The 18,374-nt window shown below is 61.5% G+C and overlaps 1 protein-coding gene across 1 annotated transcript in view; it reads right to left on the bottom strand.

Moving 5' to 3' along the window:
• Positions 1 to 361: 361 nt before the first annotated feature.
• ADAMTS13 (ADAM metallopeptidase with thrombospondin type 1 motif 13) overlaps positions 362 to 18,374 on the bottom strand; it is a 31,544-nt gene continuing 13,531 nt past the window's right edge. The window contains 20 exon segments of the mRNA XM_043566874.1: positions 362 to 845; positions 1,445 to 1,620; positions 2,627 to 2,803; positions 3,141 to 3,287; positions 3,812 to 4,103; positions 4,743 to 4,947; positions 7,438 to 7,620; positions 8,296 to 8,475; positions 8,585 to 8,714; positions 10,154 to 10,274; positions 10,882 to 11,065; positions 11,260 to 11,385; positions 11,387 to 11,470; positions 12,672 to 12,801; positions 12,901 to 13,036; positions 14,701 to 14,882; positions 16,036 to 16,116; positions 16,843 to 16,963; positions 17,309 to 17,457; positions 17,861 to 17,987. Coding sequence (XP_043422809.1) covers positions 660 to 845; positions 1,445 to 1,620; positions 2,627 to 2,803; positions 3,141 to 3,287; positions 3,812 to 4,103; positions 4,743 to 4,947; positions 7,438 to 7,620; positions 8,296 to 8,475; positions 8,585 to 8,714; positions 10,154 to 10,274; positions 10,882 to 11,065; positions 11,260 to 11,385; positions 11,387 to 11,470; positions 12,672 to 12,801; positions 12,901 to 13,036; positions 14,701 to 14,882; positions 16,036 to 16,116; positions 16,843 to 16,963; positions 17,309 to 17,457; positions 17,861 to 17,987 — 3,117 coding nt within the window. The 3' untranslated portion in view covers positions 362 to 659.

The following is an 18,374-nucleotide window of genomic DNA, read 5'->3' as shown; positions in this document are numbered from 1 at the left end:
AGGGGCGGGACTCGCTAGGCGGTGGCGGGTGCGCCCGAGGGTCTCGCGCTGATCAGCATAGGGGGCGGGGCCTGGCGGCACCCGCCCTCCCGGGTGGTCAGGTCCTCCCAGCCGGACCAGCACAGGGGCGGGGCCTCGCAGAGAATTAACGAGTGTGCCAGCGTGGGGGCTCATTCTCCACCCCACGCTCCCTCGTCCCTCCTTCTTGGGTAGAGAAAAAGAAGACCACCATGGGTGGCGTGGGGCTTGTTCAGCTCAGTATTGGGTCTAGAGCCCTGCCGCAGCCAGGGAATTCCGGCAATGCCCTGGGGTGGGTTTTCAAGGCAGATTGGACAGGTTATGTGAAGAAAAACGCTACTCAGACTGCACATTCCGTTTATTGGTACAGAGGGACTGATGACTGCCTTTCCAGACAGAGTCCAGACCCTGCCTCCCGCCGCCTAGCCTTTTGCATGTTGGAGGAGGCCCTAAAGGAGATACTTAAGATTGGACGGAATTCAAATTGGAAAGCACTCAGAGACCAGAGTCAACCCTCTGGGGCTTGCCAGGCACCTAACAGGTGCTCATAAATGTCAAGTTCGTTTCTTTCCTTTCCAGAACCTGGAGGAGACATCCTACTGTGCACGCAGGGCACTGGAGGTTTGTGCTTGGAGAGGAAGCTAGGGTACGGCCCAGCCAGGTTCCTGCACTCGAGATCCGAGGGTCCAGTACAGGCCCCACAGGCTAGCGCCCGCCTCCATGAAACCCTGGCTAAACTCCATCTCAGCCTGGCTTCCCTCGGACTCCCAGTAGAGTGCCTGCTGCCCACGGAATGTCATCGTCTTCAGGCTGTGGATGTCCCGGATCTGAAGGGAAAGGGGCAGCCCCAGAGGGCCAGCCAAAAACGGTAGCTAGCATTTATGGTGCCTTTAATATACAAGGGATCATACACTCAGGGCCACACACAACAGCCCTGTCAGGAAGCCACTACTATTCTACCCAGAAAACAGGTTCAGAGAAGTTGTATTACTTCCCCAAGGACACACAGCCAGGGTGTGAGAGATGGGTTCTGAGCCCAGGTCTGTCTAATTCCAGAAGCCAGGTTGCCTCCAGCAGGGGAGCTGACACTTTGCAGAGGGCAGTTCTCCCAGAACACACAGACCTCATGGGAGGAGGGTTTGATCCACTCTTCTGGAAAAGTTATATCAGGACCTAAAATTATGCTTGAGTTCTGGGTTAACTGTCTACATCAGAAAAGGTCTTGTCTATTTCACTCCTGTGGGGAGCTCAGTAAGCATCTGTTGGTGAGTAAGTGGAGGAAACTCTTCTCTCTCATTCTTTCACAAATGATTTTGAGGTTTGGGGGCAAAGTGGGTACAGCACCCCCAGTTCTCATCCCCAGGGACAGCTGTCTAGACTCATAGCAAAAGTCAACCCATTCTTGTCCCCATCCTGGTAGCCTTACCAAGATGTGGCTGGCATCAGTGCCTGTGCCCACGCTGGTGACCAGGGCATGGATGGCAATGCGGGCCCGTGGAGCCACATTGATGAAGATGCGGCAGCCCCCCAGGTTCCTCCCACGTGGACTCATCGAGGGGCTCACGATTTTACCCCAGGGTCCAAAGAGCTGCATATCACACTCTGCAGAGGAGAGCAGGTGGATGGGCTGGGTGTGGGCCACTTCGGGACCTAGCAGCCCTGGGAAAGACCACTAATGCCAGAGGCCAGGGCGGCTCACAGCCAGGGGGCAGTGAAGGGGGGCAATATGGCATTGTGGTCAAGATCGGGTCTCCGCCACAGAAGCCCTCGCCGAACCCCACCTGTACCACTTTCTGCTGTGAGACCCTAGGCGAAGGCATTAAATGCTCTGAGCTTCACTTCCCTCCTCTGTAAAGTGAAGGTAACTGTCACAAAGGCCATTGACATTAGGAGCCCACGGGAGCCCCGCCTGCCTGCGCCTCCTGCCTGTGCCCCTGGTGAGGCAAGAGCCCATGTGCGGGAGGGAGGCCAGAAGAGAGGAGCCTGAGAAGGGGTGGCCCGCCCTTGAGCACTCAATGCCTGTGCTCAGGCACCAAAAAGCTACTTGCTGAGGGGTGGGGGGGGGGGGGCAGGCAAATCTCTGTAGAAGTGAAGCCTGGGGGGCCCAGAAACCTCTGGAGCTGGCTAGGGAAGCCACCTTCAGCCAGCTTGGGCTGTTGGGAGAGGGAAAGTCCCCTGAGACCTCCAAGAGGGCTACTAGAAGACACCAGTGGGGCCATGGGATGCCATCCTCTACCTGAGGGGTGTGTGTGTGTATGTGTGTGTGTGTGTGTGCGCGCGCGCTCGCTCACACGTGCAAGCATGCACTCACACACCAGCTCTGTGGGGGCTGAGCAGAGAGGACACTGCACCGGAACAGGGCTGGGGGAAAGCTGCTCACAGAGGACCTTGAAGGGTCTTGAGGGACATGAGTGCCAGGGCAGCCACCCATGTGGCTGCAGGGGCCTAGCGAGGGAGGGACGCAGCACACACACCAGGACCTCGTCCTGGCACAGGGAGCTGGTGGTGTCCTCCTCCATGACAGTCAGCCGCCCGGTAGGCGGCACCCGCAGGGACGTGGGGGAGGCTCTGCTCTCCCCCCCCCTGCCCCCGCCCCCGCCCCCCATACCTCTATGGGAGGCTCCCGGGGCAGGCTGGCTCCGGTACCGCAGCACAACTCCGCCTTCCGGCCGCTCACGGCGCTGCCTCACCAGGAGCGTGTTGGCTTTGGAGCTGAAAATCATGTCCGACAGTTTCCCGCACATCTTCCTCCATGTGAGCCTGCTCCAAAGCAGCAACATGTCCCCTAGGAAGTGACGGAGTGGTGAGGGTCCTGCACCCCCTGCTCTGGGCGGGCAGCACGACAGCCCTGGGGTAGACTGAGCTGTGGTCGGGTCCCAACCGTCCCACTTCCTGCCTTTGTGGCTCTAAGTCATCAGACACAGCCTCAGTTTCCTCATCTGCAGAACGGGGACAATCGCACGACAGGCTCGAGATGGCCATGATGATTATGGAGCGGGGGGGGGGGGGGGCTGGAGAATGCACTTGGTGCATCCTGCTGGGAACGGGACAGGCTGGAGTCCTGCTCACCAGTGCCCGAGGCCCCACACCAAGACCGGTGGTGTGTGTGGCCCCAGACGTACCAGTGCTGCAGTTGAGGGAACTCTCGAGGACTTGAACGGTCACCACCTCACCCAGGGGCCGCCCGATGGCCACTACACAGTCAGCCTGCCCTGGGCCTCGCATGTCAATGGTTCCTGTCGGCTCAAGGTGCTGCCGGCCACAGGCGCCTGGAAAGGAGGCAGGAGCACAGGAGAACGGAGCTTCAGGGCGGGGCGTTCCCCGAAGGGAGGCTCGGGGTTTTCCACGCTGGGTAGGACACTGAGAGGTAGGGTGGCTGACAGCTTCCTAGGCCCAGCTGGAAAAACATTCTTAGGTCAGGGGAGGGGCTGCATGGGTGCAGGCAGGGCACAGAGCCGCTTCCAGATGCTCCAGTGAGAGGGAGGCAGTGTGGACAGCAGCACGTGGCCTTGCGTCCCACAGACCTGGGTCGGATCCTATGAAACCTCAGGCTGAGGGTAAGGAAAGCGAGCTTGCACTCGGCCAGCAGAAGCAAAGTGGAAAGAGAGGGCCAGCCTGGAGCCCCGCCTCCCAAGGCCACGCCTTCAGCCCCCGCCGCACCCAAGGGCTGCTTCGCAGGATGACCCCAGGAGGTCCCCACAAGGAGGCTGTCCCAGCTCTCCCAGCTGGGGACGGCTTTGCCCACCCTTCCCGCAGCCAGCCAGTGCCCAGACAGAAAGTTGAAGGACATAACTGGACTCAGCCGGGCTTTCCTGGGGCCCAGGCAGAAGCCCCTGAAGCCGGGGAGCTGGGGAGAGGAGGTGGGCCTGGGGCCGGGGCCGCTCCGGAGGAGCACCAGCAGTGGCTTCCTCGGGGGGTGCCGGGCTGGGGGTCCCCTGCCCAGCGCAGGGCCCAGCCCAGCAGCCCCGCACCGTGGCTGGCTTGGGCAAGTGCTGGCAGAAGTGGGCTGGCACCGGTGCCCGGGACCCGGGTCCAAGGCAGGCATCGTGCCGGTGCTGGATGCCGTCTCCACAGGAGACAGAGCACTGCCGGGAGACAAGAGAGGGAGTTGAGGCTGACCTCGCCAGAGGGTGTCGAGGACGGCAGTGACCGCTGGCCAGGCATGATCTGATCTCATCTGTGCACAGCCCGGGGGGCGGGCACACGTCTCCATTCCACAGGTGAGGAGACTGAGGCTCGGAGGGGTTACCTTGCCGGGTCACGGCACCAGCACCCCCCCCTGCCCTCCTGCCCTGCACTGCCCTCGTCTGAGCTCTCATTTCCACCAGGACCCGACGCCCAGAGTCCTTGTGCCCAACGCCGGCGGTGGCTGTCTGCTTTGCCTCCTCTCCCCCTCCCGACCATGAGCGAGATCTTCCCGCAGGAGACCTAACCACATCTACCTTTGTCTTTCCACTACCTTGCGAGGTGACGGCACCAGAAAGGCAAGAGCGGAGACCTGAGTCACCTTCCCCTTCGTGGCCTGGTGTCTCCAGACCTCGGTCCAGACCCGTCCCGTCCCTCGGGTCTCCAGGCCTCGTCGTGTCTTCTGTCTCTAGGTGCCCTGACTACTTCCTCCCGCCCCAGTCTCCCCCTTCCTTTCAGGGGGTCACGATGAATCCAAGCCCCCAGGTCCCTGCGTATGAGGACCCTCGGCCGACGCACGCCCCAGCTGCCGTGCTCACCTGTGTCCAGGTGCTGACACGCCACCGGTAGGCGCAGTCGGCGGTGATGCAGGGGATGCTGGCCTGCGGCCGTACCGAAGCTACACAGGCCGCCCCGTCCACCTCGACGTCCTGGCCTTGGTCGAACTGCACACAGGCCACGGAGCGCGTGGCGGTGCCAAGGCCACAGCTGGCTGAGCATGGGCCAAGGGACACGATCTTCCACCTGCGAGGACAGAAGACCCCAGGGTGCAGCCCCGAGCCCAGGAAGGGTGGGCCCTTCCCGTCCAGGGCTCACGGATCCTCAGTTATGCAAGTGACAGGGACGGGGGAAGAGACGCCCTTGGATAAGGGAGAACACATCCCAACGTCGGTCGGTCCTGCCCGTGTCAACTTGTGATTAGCCTCAGCACCGCCTTGGCACCACTGACATCTGGGGCCGACGGTTCCGTCGGATGCGGTGCAGGAGGTTCACTCCACCCACTCGCCAGATGCCAGTGGCAACCCCCCTTCCCTAGTCACAGCACTTAACGTGTGTCTGCACATCTGATTCGAAGGGGCACGGGCACCCCCATGTTCATAGCAGCGCTATCGACAATAGCCAAAGGATGGAAAGAGCCCGAATGTCCACCAACGGGTGAATGGATAAAGATGTGATTTATATACACTTGCCGATGAAAAAGAATGGAATCTTGCCATTTGCAACAACGTGGATGGAACCGGAGGGTATTATGCCAAGTGAAATAAGTCAGAGAAAGACAAATATCGTAGGGCTTCGCTCATCTGTGGAATTTGAGAAACTTAACAGAGGAACATAAGGGAAGGGAAGCAAAAGTAAGATAAAAACAGAGAAGGAGGCAAACCACAAGAGACTCTTAAATACAGAGAACAAACTGAGGGTGGATGGGGATGGGAGATGCGGGGGGTGGGGAAAATGGGTGATGGACATTGAGGAGGGCATTTGCTGGGATGAGCACTGGGTGTTATATGTAAGAAGTGAATCAAGGAAAAGAAAAGAAAAGAAAAGAAAAGAAAAGAAAAGAAAAGAAAAGAAAAGAAAAGAGAAGAAAAGAAAAGAGAACCAAGGCTGGGCTCCTGGATGGCTCAGCTGGTTAACCGTCTGACTCTTGCTTTCCGCTCAGGTCGTGTTTTCACGGCTCATGAGTTCGAGCCCCTTAGCATTCTCTCTCTCCCTCTCTCTCTCTCCCTCCCCTGCTGTGCTCTGTCAAAATAAATAAAGAAAAACTTAAAAGAAAAAATGTATCTAGACAATGCCACATTGGGAGGCGAAATCACCCCCGGTTGAGAAACTGCTACGCTCAGTGAAGGAACAGACAGAGAAATCAACAGCGAAATAAACGCCAGGGCGTAGCACATGCTATGAAGAAGAGTGCAGAGCCGAGAGTCACGGGGTGGGCTGAGTGTGCCATTCTGGAGTGGCGCTCAGGGAGGACTCCCCACCTCTCTGCTGCGGTGCTTTGAGCAGAGCCTGGACGAAGACCAGAGAAGACCCATTCTGGCAGCGGGAAAGTAGCCACAGAAGCCCTGAGGCAGGTGCCATCGGGGGAGTAGCCAGAGCTCAGGGGTGTGTGCGACTGCCATATAAATCCCAGATAAATTCCCATACGAATGACTGGGCTGCACGGCCAAGGGACTTCAGCACAAGCCAAGAGACACCGGTGTGGGTGGTAAGTGGACCATAAAGCCACAGTATTTAAAACACTCTGACACAGGGACGGGTGGGGGAATTACAAACAACGGAAGCCGATAAAAAGCCCTGACACAGATCCCAATGTACACAAGGATCTAGGACACGATAAAGGGGCCGTCGGGGGAAATTCAGTGACTGACGTGGAGAAGTAAAGTGTGCTCCCGACTTTGCGACAGACCCCAAATAGATGACAGGTGAGCTAAGCGTTTTAATTGGAACGAATTCTTATCCGTAACGGTGTATTTCTTTGAAGCCAAGGAGACCGACAGGAAGGAAACATGGCAATATGGCGCGTCTATTAAGGCTGGTGGCGGGACACGGGTGTCTGTTCCCTTGTTTGGGTACAGAAAAGCAGTTCAGTGGTAAAAACGCAAAGCTCCCGGGGCGGCTGGGTGGCTCAGTCGGCGAAGCGTCCGACTTCGGCTCAGTCATAATCTCGTGGTTTGTGGGTTCGAGCCCCGCGTCGGGCTCTGTGCTGGAAGCTTGGAGCCTGCTTTGGATTCTGTGTCTCCCTTGCTCTCTGCCCCTCCCCTGCTCACACTCTGTCTCTCTCTCACTCCGTCTCTCTCAAAAACAAATAAACGTTAAAAAAAAAAAAAAAACAAAAACAAAAACGCAGAGCTACGAAGAAGCAGCCGTGGAGGCAGGGCCGACCAACAAGGTGACTGTCTGCTCCTCCCCGTCGGGCTCCCACCCCACCCCTGGACCTCGTTGGCTGCAGCTACTCTGTCCTGTGCCCAGCAGGGACCAGCCGCGGACTCCGTGTCAATGCTGCCCCCTCCCGGTGAAGCCCCCCAGCCCTCCCCACACCCGCGCACCCCACGGGCACGCCACCTGCGTTTTGTTGGAACGTCACCTCGGACACCTAGTGCAGCCTGCCAGGTGGTCCTGCTTCCCGAGCACCGTCTCCCGCCAGAGCCACCCTTTAAGCCCCACCGCGGCCGGCCGGGCGTCCACACGCTCCAGGACCTCGGGCTGCTTGCTGGACACCTGGGGGCTGCTGACCTGGGTGGGCAGGGCTCCGGGCCGCACGGCTCCTGCTGCTCCGGGCGAGGCAGCCCCAGGCACTGGGTATCCGGCAGGATCTCCTCGCCCTCGTCCCTCCCGTGGGCCCGTGCGCAATACAGGATCCTCCGTGCGACCCCTCCTCCACAGCTCACGCTGCAGGCTGCCAGCTTGTACTGCCACCTGGGCCAAACCGGAGTCAGGCGGCGCCCAGAGAAGCAGGTCCCATTTCCCCAGACCGGGAAGGGCCTGGCAAGGGCCTTTCTCCGAGGGTCACCTTCACATCTCCACCGAGAGGCCGGGCCCAGTGGACAGAAAACACGCGGGAGAGCCCATTCTGCAGAACGCAAAGCTAAAGGCAAACCGACGTGTTCGAAGGGAAGTTGGGGGAGAGGCAGGGGACCCAAGGGAGCCTGCAAGGATATCTGTCTCTAGTAGGAACCCCAGCCCCCCACCGCGCCCGGCCGGCACTCCTAATCTTCCTTCCCGCCACGTTTGCCACATCCCCCCATCCGACTCTGTCTCCCATCTCCCCCCGCCCCTGGTGCCCGCTCCGGGAGGGCAGGGATGCCTGTCTGTCCGGCTCCCTGCTGGGTCCCTGCTGCCAGAACAGCACCTGGGCGTGGCAGGTGCCCAGGAAAGGGCAAGCGATAAACGAACCATCAGCCACATGGGCCCACGGCATCCCAGACCCCATGAGACAACACTCACACGCTCTAAACGTCCCTCCCCGCCCCCCCCCCCCCCAGCCTTCCCGGACACCAGTGTGACCTGCTCCCGCAGGCGAGGACACGGAGGGTCAGGGGCTTCCTGGAAGGCGACGCCTAGGACCACCCGTCTTCTTGGGAAGGGGCCCACCTGGCAGGGCAGGGCTCCGGACTGCAGTCCCGGACGGGGCGGGGCCTGGGCAGCGGCCAGCACTTGGAGTGAGGCAGGGGGATGGGGCGGCCGCGGTCCAGCCTCACGCAGCGGACAGCCAGTGGCACCCGCCCCCCTCCGCAGGTCACTGGGCACGGCGCCAAGGCTCGGGTCTCCCACCTGCAGTAACAGGCCAGCGTTCCCTAGGAGGCTACACGCCAGGGTAAGACTCCTTCCTCCCCGGGGGACACAGGCTGCCGCCCCCAGCACGGTCTCCACCCCCACTCACCAAGCCGGGCACGGGGCAGCCTGGCAGACCTCCCGCCGGCTCCCAGGCTTGCTTCCCAGGTCACATAGCTCTTCCTGGACAGGGGTCCCCAGGACAGAGTCCACGCACACGAAATGCAGCTCCTTCAGGCCTGCAGGGAGGGAGCAGAGGCCCCGAGCCCCAAGAGGAGGATTCAGCCAGAACTACAGGTGCCCAGCTCTCTGGAGACTCTAGCGGATAAGGCCTACGTGGGCTCCAGCCCTGCCTCTGCCACTTACCAGCTGGCCAAGTCACGTGTTCGAGTGACTTAACCTCTCTCGGGTTGTTCATCTGCCTAACGTGCAGGGATATTTATAAAGACTTGAACATTTTTGTTAATGTTTCTTTTTGAAGGAGAGAGAGAGAGAGAGAGAGAGATGACAGAGTGCAAGCAGGGGAGGGGCAGAGAGAGAGGGAGACACAGAATCCGAAGCAGGCTCCAGGCTCCGAGCTGTCAGAGCCCGACGCAGGGCTCGAACTCACGAACTGGGAGATCATGCCCTGAGCCCAAGTAGGACGCTTAACTGACTGTGCCAGCCAGGCGCCTCTAAAGACTTTTTTTTTAAATTTTTTTTTTTAATGTTTATTTTTGAGACAGAGAGAGACAGAGCACGAACGGGGGAGGGTCACAGAGAGAGGGAGACACAGGATCGGAAACAGGCTCCAGGCTCCGAGCCATCAGCACAGAGCCCGACGCGGGGCTCGAACCCACGGACCGTCAGATCGTGACCCGAGCCGAAGTCGGACGCTTCACCGACCGAGCCACCCAGGCGCCCCAAGATTTTTAAAGCACAGATACAAAGTGCCTGGCACTTGGCAGGTCCAGAATAGCTGTATGAGAATCTCTTAATGTGTTTCTGATGACGATGTTATCAGGGCTGGTTTCCTTGAATCTCTCCTTTAGGAGCATCCTCGAAAGAAATCTCTGGTCTTGGTTGTACACATGCTCAAGTTTCACGAAGCAAGTGGTTAGCGTTTCGGTTTAAGAACGCGGCATATCTTGGAATTTTGTTCTGGTGTGGCTGCCAGGAAGCTCAGAGCTAAGTTTGGGGCCCTCCTCTTACTGCTTTTCCACACCTTAAGAAATACATTTGGGTGCCAGTGTTGCTGGGTTTTATCATCTTTTCCCATCTTTCAGCCAATCAATGAACACATTTACATGACTGTCTGCACTTTGCCCCGGTCCCCTTGTGTATTATGTTACGTTCTCGTGTAGTCTGGATTCTCTGTAAGCCCACCCAAATGCTTCTAGAACTAGGTAAAATGCGGGGCGCCTGGGGGGCTCGGTCGGTGAAGCATCCGACTCCGGCTCAGGTCATGATCTCACAGCTCATGAGTTTGAGCCCCATGTCGGGCTCTGTGCTGACAGCTCGGAGCCTGGAGCCCGCTTCACATTCTGTGTCTCTTTCTCCATCTGCCCCTCTGCCGTTCACGCGCTCTCTCTCTCTCTCTCTCTCTCTCTCAAAAATAAATAAACATTAAAAAAAAAAAAAAAGAACTAGACAAAATGTAGACAGGTAAGAGTTAGCTAACGAGCCCTGGAGGCCTTACCTCGACTGCAGGAGACAGAGCACGGCCCCGCCAGGGGAGTCCACACGTGTGCGGCACGGGCCCCCAGCCTGGCAGGGGCCGGTGGGGATGTGGCCTCCTCCTCTAGAGACCGGGGGTCTGTCTGCAGGGAACAGGGAACGAGCTGCTGGGTCTGGGTTTCACCCTCTCGATCCCTGGGCACCTGGCTTCCAGCCGTGCCAATCTCTTCAGGAGCGAGCAGAAGCGGTCGGCAGCACCCCCAAAGGCTGCCCCTCCCTGCCGCCCCTTTCTGGGGAGATGTACTTCTGGCTGCCAGAGGAAGCCCTCAGCCCACACCCACCTTGGCCTCTGTATCACTGTAGGGCAGGGCTGAGGCTGGGGCTCGGGAGCCAGATTTGCAGGTGCCCTTGACCCCGCAGCCCCCACCAGTCTGGAGGGGACAGGCTTGGCTTGTCTGAAAGCAACGCCCGTCAGCCAGGGCCCCGGGACGCAGGCAGGAGTGTCTGTGCTGCAGGGAACTGGCAGCATTCTAACAGGGTCTGGGCTTCAGCCTGGCTTGCCGGCCGCAGCGGGGCTTTCCGGTAGGTCCCGAGCCTTTCCCCTAGGTTTTCCCTCTGACCGGGGCGGGGGGATCCTGCGCACAGCAGGACTGCGGAGGGACAACCTCTGCGCTCTGGCCAGGAGGCGGATGGTAACCAGCGCTCCCCGTTCTCTGGCCAGAGAAGCACCCAATAGCCCAGGGCACTCACGTGGCCCTGTGCCAGAGGACATGCCGTGGCCACACACGGCTCGAGGGCAGGCAGCTTCTCGTCTGTGGAGCAGGGCCCGGCTGTGGCCAGCGCGTCCGGGCCACCTGCCCCGTGCACACACGTCCCGTTGTGCGAAGCCAGGTGGACCTCACAGGCTGATGAGCATGCGTCCGACTCCTGGCGCCTGAGGAGGATGTGGGACTCACATCAGGCCGTCTCTGCCGTTGGGCCACAGATACAGCCCAGCCCCTGGGGCAGGAGGCAGCGAGCCTGCGCCCCAGGATCCGAGAGCTCAGAGAGGCACCCCACCACGGAGCAAAACCCGGAGGCCTCTCCCTGCTGCGCGGGACGAGCGGCTGCCGGCATCCACGGTGACACGGCCCTCGTCCTCCTGCCTTCCAGAGAGGACAGCGGGCCTCTGTCCACGTAATAATATCACTGCCATGACAGAATCGGGTCACCCAGATCGGGGATGGCCACTGCGTCTGGTGTGCGTGCGAACCGACAGGTGGCGTCGGGCCCGCGGCACCGTGTTGAGGATTCGGAGGCAGGCGCGGGCCTCGGTGGGACAGAGGGGTGATTCCTACAACTGCCACGGATGAGAGAGGGAAAAAGGAGCCCAAGCCACGCGTGGGCCACCAGTGACCTAGGCCAACCCCCTCGCCGCCGGACAAGCAACAAAACCGGGGCCCCGATAGGGAAGGGACTTGCCCTGGTCACCCCGCCAGTATATGGCACATCAGAATAAGCCAGCTTGGACGCTGAAGGGATGGGGGGGAAGGGGTGCCGTGTGCAGACAACGATACCAGTGACAGAGTGACCCTTATTGCTTTCCATCTGTGGCTTCATCACTTGGTCCTCACAGCCCCTCCATGAGCAGGGACCCGGGGGTTCAGAGAGGGAAATGGCCAGCCCAGGGTCTCTTGGATGGCAATTCTAAAGCTGGCCACTCCGGGCCGCCCCCGCCTCTCACTCAGGAGGGTGGGGCCCAGCCAGAGTCCTGGGGAAGACGGGGCACTCTGGAAGGGTAGGGCTTGGTGCAGGGACAAGCCCTGCCAGGCAGACGGTACCCCCGCCTCCCCCGCCTCCCCACGCTCACCTGCCAGGGCCAGGCTGGGGGGTTGCGGGTTTCTAGCACTGCCGGCTGCAGGGCCAGGGCTCAGCACCAGGCAGGGGGCAGCGTCCTCGGGAGGCTGCCCTGGGCCTCCACGAAACGCACCGCCCTCTCCCATGCGCCCAAGTCTCCAGTGGCCCAGCTGAGGCGGGGAGGAACAGAGCCGCTGGGGGTCTGGCTCCTGGAGGACCGGCCCAGGAGAGGCGGTGGGAGACAAGGCGGACCTGTCCAGCCACCTAAGCCTCGGGACAGCTGTACCAAAGTGCTAGCGGGTGTGCACCAGCCCGGCACCCAACAGGGACAGCCTGGTCCCTCACGTTACACTCCTGCCAACGGTGCATGCCAGCTGCTTTCCACCGTCATCTCTCTGAACCTCACCTCCTCCCTCCCAGGGAGGTGACCACCTCCACCCTGTGCCGAGCTCAGAGCGGGTGCACGCTGCCCTTAGACGAGGTGCAGCGGGAATGGGTCACACTAGGCTGACCCTGGCACCCGCCTTGGCCCAAATCTCGGTGTCCTCGCCTGCAGGACGGGGGCACTGACACACCCACCTCCCAGGGCAGTGTCCGGGACGGCACGAGAACACGCCTGGAAGCGGCCTCACCGAGCCCAAGCTACGTGGACCCCGCAGCCAGCAAGAGCCCAGGGACCACTGCCGGGCGCAGACAGCACTCACTCTGGGGGGCAGGGCCCGGGGGCACAGGACTCTGGCCACGCTGCCGGCCGCTGGCTCCCTTCGCACCGGGCAGCCTCCACCCACTCGTTCCTGGCCTGGTCCAGACAGCTGTAGGTCACCCAGCGCAGCCCTGGGGTCGGGGGGGGGGGGGGGGGGGGAAGGGGGAGGCTGAGCCACCTCACCACAGGGGGCGGAGGGTGCTCCCGGCCAGCCCCACCCTGGGCCTCACCTGCCCCACAGCTCACGGAGCAGGGCCCCCGCACGGCGGCCCATGCCCAGGCCTGTGGCTGCTTCGGCTGGAAGTAGGTGAAGGTGATGTCTGGGCGCGCAAGGTCACCATACTCCGCCCCGTAGCGCCTGTAAACCTGCGTGAGACAGACAGGGGCCGGGCTGGCCCCCCCCGCAAGGTTCTAACACCCGTCCCCACGATGCCTCATTTGGCCACTCAGCACCGGCACCGTGTTGTTAAAACCTGCCTGGTGGGTCCTGCCTCAGCGGCTCTCTCTCGAGCGGCCCAGGAATCTGTATTTTTACCCACAGAGTAAAGGGTGCAGACACAGCTGCCAGGCGGCCACATCCGGAGCAGTGTTCCCGGGGGAGGGGGGGGCGGGATGGGAGCTGGGGGCCGAACCGGGCTGTACGAGGAGGCAGGGAAGGAGTGAACGGCTTACCAGGAGGCTCCCTCCAGCCTGGCTTGCACTCTGGGGGAGCTCCCGGCTGTCTCCCCCGGCGGTAGGAGCAGAGGTGGGGCTGCCAGACCAAAGCCAAGGGCCACCAAGCCTCGGACCCCTCCCTGAGGGTTCTCAGGGCTATTTCAACACATGCTAACTTGCATCCACCCCTCCAGGCGCCTTCCTCGGCAAAGCACACGTGGGGACACATGCAGAGGAGCTCACGCGTGGAGGATGAGCCCGAAGCCCGTGCTCCCGTGTGCCTCTGTCCCCAGCAGAAAGACCCCACATCCACTCGGTGCCAGCGACTGCTGCCCATGCTGCCGGGCGCGTGTGTCCCCTAACCCCGGGAGGCGGGACGGCAGCCTCCTGCCCATTCTACAGGAGAACACTGAGGCACAGGGCGGTGGCATACACAGGCGGCAAGGGCAGGGGGAGAACCTAGCAGCCTCTGCGGAGGACAGCGTGGCTTGGGAGAACATTCGGCTTGCAGGCCTGGCCCTGTGCCCGTCCCTCTGTCCCACGGCTCCCGAGGGTCTCACTTTCCCTCGATTAGGGTGGGGCATGCCCACCCTCTGGCACCTTCGAGATCCAAGCCAGCAAGCCCTTTAGCAGCGGCCACCTTTCAGGACGTGCCCCCCTGCCACACGCTCAATGCGCCTTATTTTTGACAAACGAACCTTGACAAAACTTCGTGATGTAGGCATGCCTAGCCCCATTTCACGGGTGGGGAAATTTAGGCTTAGGAAAGTTCATGGCCTTGCCCAAGTTCTTGGAGAGCCGGGATTCAAACTCCAGTCCGTCGGAGTCCCAGGGCCTGGACCCTTCACCTCTGGGTCACCCTGCATCCGGCTCCTGGGCTGACGCGGCTCCAGGAGGGATGCCCCCACAGTGGGTCTCTAATCAGGGCATCACCGACGGTCTCGCTCCCCATGCCCTCCTCGGGCCAGGTCCGACACAGGCCTGATCCCCACTGCACCCGATCGCCCTGCATAGAGCCCCCTCTGCACCCTCCCTCCCCAACCCCCAAGTCCCCGGGGGGGAAGCCCCCACTCTTCTCATGGCCAGCAAGACCCCTGGAGATCTGTCCTGCCTCCTTGCCCGGGGACGGGTGTGTGTGTCCCCTTTCCTCATCCCTCCTAGTTACCCATCCTGGGCACACACTGTTCCCTCAAGACACGTTCGTCACTCCCTGCTTGGCCCGGCCAGCTCATCTCTGACCTCAGCAGCACAGCCCTCTCCTGGGGAAGCCCCCGACCCCTGCACGCCCACTCTCAGAATGCCAGGGACCCCGTGGGCTGACTGCTGAGCGATACCAGGAGGGGGCCCCACCGACCCCCACAGGCCCTCCTGGTCACCTGGATCTCCACGTGTTCCCGAGTGGGTCCCCGGATGCGGATCTCCTCCAGGTGAGGCAGCCGGTCCTCGGTGAGGGTCACTCTGTACTCGACACGGCTGTCCTCCAGGAGGGAGGGGTAGGTGGTGCTGGGAGAGATGCTAGAGTTCCCGGCCACGATGTAGCGCCCTCCGATCCGCACCGCTGTGGGGGGATCCAGGCTGTCAGCAGGGGGAGCGCCACCCCACCCCACCCCAGCCCTGCGGCAGGTGGCCGCCAGCCCTCACGGAAGAGGTCCCGGTTTAAGGAATGGGGTGGTGGCAACCACGGGACGTGATCTCTGCTGCCACATCTGTAGCCTCCCCCCCAGGGTCCCAGCCCTCCCTGGGGAGCCCATCTGCCTGGCGCCTTGGTGGGTCAGGCGGTCTCTGCAGCCAGCAAGGCACAACCTCCCAGGTGTGCACAGGCATCTGACCACAGACAGCGTCCCCATGGGGCACCTGGGGGGGTTCCGTTAGTTGAGTGTCCAGCTCTTGACTTCGGCTCGGGTCATGATCTCACGGTTCATGAGTCTGAGCCCTGTGTCAGGCTCTGTGCTGACAGCGTCCCCGTGTCGGTGGCTCTGCACCTCTGCCCAGAACCTGGTGAGCACTGTGGACCTGCCGTCTCACCAGGCGCGCTCACATGGAGCTCTCCAGGCAGCTTCAGGGGCCCAAGGACCCCCAAGCGCCCCCACTCTGGATTCCAAGGACGGGTGTAGGCGCCCTCGAAATCAAGAACCACCGTGGCATTGGGTAGTAATACAACTGGTCCAAAGACAGACGTGGCCTTTGCCCTGGGCTTCCAGGCAGGAACTTGCGTCACACCTGACAGCTGTATCTTTGTTTAAGGTGGGGGCTGGCCAAGCCGGCAAGACCAAATATGCGATTTAGACAGCAGCTGTGAGTCAACCGCCTCAGTGAGCCCAGAGATGGAGACCATCCGCGTGAGGAATCGGTCTGCCGGTCAGGCCTCACGTCTACGTGATGAAGCCCTAATTCAAACTGGACGCTGAACCCCGGTGAGCTCCCTGGGTTGGCACTACTCGGTGCATGTTGTCACGCTTCGGTGCTGGACACGGAACCCTCCCAGGTTCTGCCCTAGGCGTCTCTTGCTCTGGCTTTATTGTCTAAGCCATAACTGCGGGTATAAAAGCTCTCCAACTTCTGGGGATCCTCCTAGTGACGTATCCACCCTGGCGGTGGTCAGGGAACCCCCTGAACTTGTAGCTGGCATCCGAAGTGAGGGCATCTTGGGGTCTGTGCCTCGCCATTCGCAGTCTGGCTAACTCTGGGTGAGTGCCCTCTGCCCAGCTCACCCAAGTGTGTGAAGAGAGGTCTCTGGTTGGCGACGTATATGCTGGTCAGGTTGCGGGTAACCGTCAGGAACGTGACATACTCTAGAAGGAAACAGGGGAGGGTGGGTGGGAGGGTGGGTGGTCCCAGGTCACTTACATCACAGTCAAAGGGAGCAAATTTCAGGTGTACAGGAAAAGAGCCTCAGCCCCAAAAGCTACCAATACAATGGGGCTGCCTCGGGCAGTAGAGGGCCCCCTGTCACCCCTCGGACAGTAGAGAGCCCCCTGTCACCCCTCGGGCTGTAGAGAGCCCCGTGTCACCAGGGGCCAATCAAAGCCAGGCTGGGCGGCCACCCTCCAGGGTGCTGCCCCGGCCAGGAGGAGAGACTGAATCCAAGGTTCTGGGCTCAGCGTGTGACCCGCCACAGGGAGGTGGGACTCAACTCCTCACCTGACCTTCTAAGCGCCCACTTTGCAAATGACTTGACCTCCTTTATAAACAAACAGATCACAGCCAAGGGGTTCCCAAGTATAACATCCCTTCTGATGGGATTCCGAGGGTAGGAGGGGCCAGGCCGGCCTCCCACAGACCGCCCAGTATCCGGGTTTTATCTGCATCACAGCTATTGTGAGCAGTCATTCCCAAAACTCCACTGCCCCCCGCGGCGGCCTCATCAGACTCCGAGCTGGGTGGGGAGGCTGGCGAGGTGGAGCGCAGAGGCCGAGGCCCACGAGGAGGGGCCGGGGCTCACTGCCAAGGCTCTGAGCTGCAGGTGTCTCTTGGAGGCTGGCAGGGGCCCGGCCATCCACCCCGAGGGAAGCCCCTACCTCTGGCCCTTCCGGCCGTGAAAGAGCCGTTGCGGGGGCTGCACGTGCTGTTGTCCCCTCCACACACCTGGCACGCGTCTCGCACCTGCTGGGAGTCCATCCTGCCGTCACAGCCGAATGTCTGTGCAAAGAGCAGTGGCAGGTGACGCCTGTCCCCACCGACCCCGCTGCTCTGAGGCCCTGGGATTCACACGACAAACTCGAGGCGTTTTGCAGCATCTGACCTCCATGCAGGAAGCAGGCATAAATGACTCCCCCAAGGTCACAGCGGAGCTCTTGACCCCCTGCTGACTCCAAGGTCAGTTCAGTGCCCTAGCATCACCCCATGCGGATTCCGCGGCAGCTTCACAAGGACCGTGCCCGCAGACCGGGCCCTCTCCGAGCCCCTTAGCATCTGGCTTCCGACGTGACTGGCCGCAGGGCCACAGCGGGTGGGAGGGTACCTCCGCTGCCCGCGCACGCGTACCCTGCAGCTGCCCGACACGCACAGGCTCAGGGTCCCGTCCTCCCGCCGGCCACTTGGCACACACCGGGTCCCATCCAGGAAACTGTCCCCTCGCCTCACAATGAAGGTCTCGCCGATGGCTCGGCACATGTGTCTGCACAGAGCGTCCCCTGGGAAGGTGGAGAGACAGAGAACCCTGACGCGAGGGTGACCGGGAGCTGGGAAGGCGGTGACCCTGCAGAGCACAGCCCAGGTGGGCCTGCCCTTGTCAGGGCCACCTCACTTCATCCTCCGGGTTTGGGGCCGGGGCCCCGCCTCCTGAGGCAGCGATCACGATCACGACGTACCGCTTGTTACCGAATCGAGCCAAGGAGCCCCCCCTTGGTGCTTCCCGGTGTCGTCTCACTGAATCCTTCCAACACCCGAGCAGGGAGACCCTACTCTTATTTCCATTTTACAGATGGGAACACCGAGACTCAGGCCCCTTAGCAAGGGGGCCGAGCCAGGACGCGATACAGAGCCTGAGTCCGAGCCCTGCTCTCAACAGCATCAGGGTGATGGGGGCCAGCCCACCTTGACTGTACTGCTCAGCGGAGCCCCAGCGGTAGAAGGAGGCGTTGCCTGGGGACAGGTGTAGCGGTTTCCTGTCCGTCCGGGAGCACTGCTCAGACATGAAGTCCAGCTGGGTCTTCTCACAGGCCTGGCCGGGAGGAGGCAGAGAACAGGCACAGGAGGGGCCCTGGGATGGGGGGCCTGGGGGCGGGGGATCTAGGACAGGAGCCTTTGCCACTGCGGACGGCAAGGCACCCCGCGGCACGAGGGCCACGATGTGGGTTTGAGCCCGCTCCTGGCTGCGCTGCGGTTCCCCGGTCTATAAAGCAGGGGAGCCAAGAGCCTTTCTCTGCTGAGGGGAGAATCCCGGAGAATCTGCAAGGACACAGGGCAGGGCCTACCACCCAGCAACAAAGAAATAAAGAGCACTGCTCGCCTGCTCCCCTCCCTGAGCCCGTGCTCCAGGTGAGGACTCTGCCCTCCAGGTCTGGGGAGGCCCGTGACCGCCTGGAGAAAGTGGGAGGGAAGGCCTCGC

The sequence above is a fragment of the Prionailurus bengalensis genome, chromosome D4 (assembly GCF_016509475.1).
Source record: "Prionailurus bengalensis isolate Pbe53 chromosome D4, Fcat_Pben_1.1_paternal_pri, whole genome shotgun sequence".
In the NCBI taxonomy this organism is placed as follows: Eukaryota; Metazoa; Chordata; class Mammalia; order Carnivora; family Felidae; genus Prionailurus; species Prionailurus bengalensis.
Note: the sequence above shows the minus strand (reverse complement) of the source record. Positions and strands in the feature narration are given on the sequence as shown.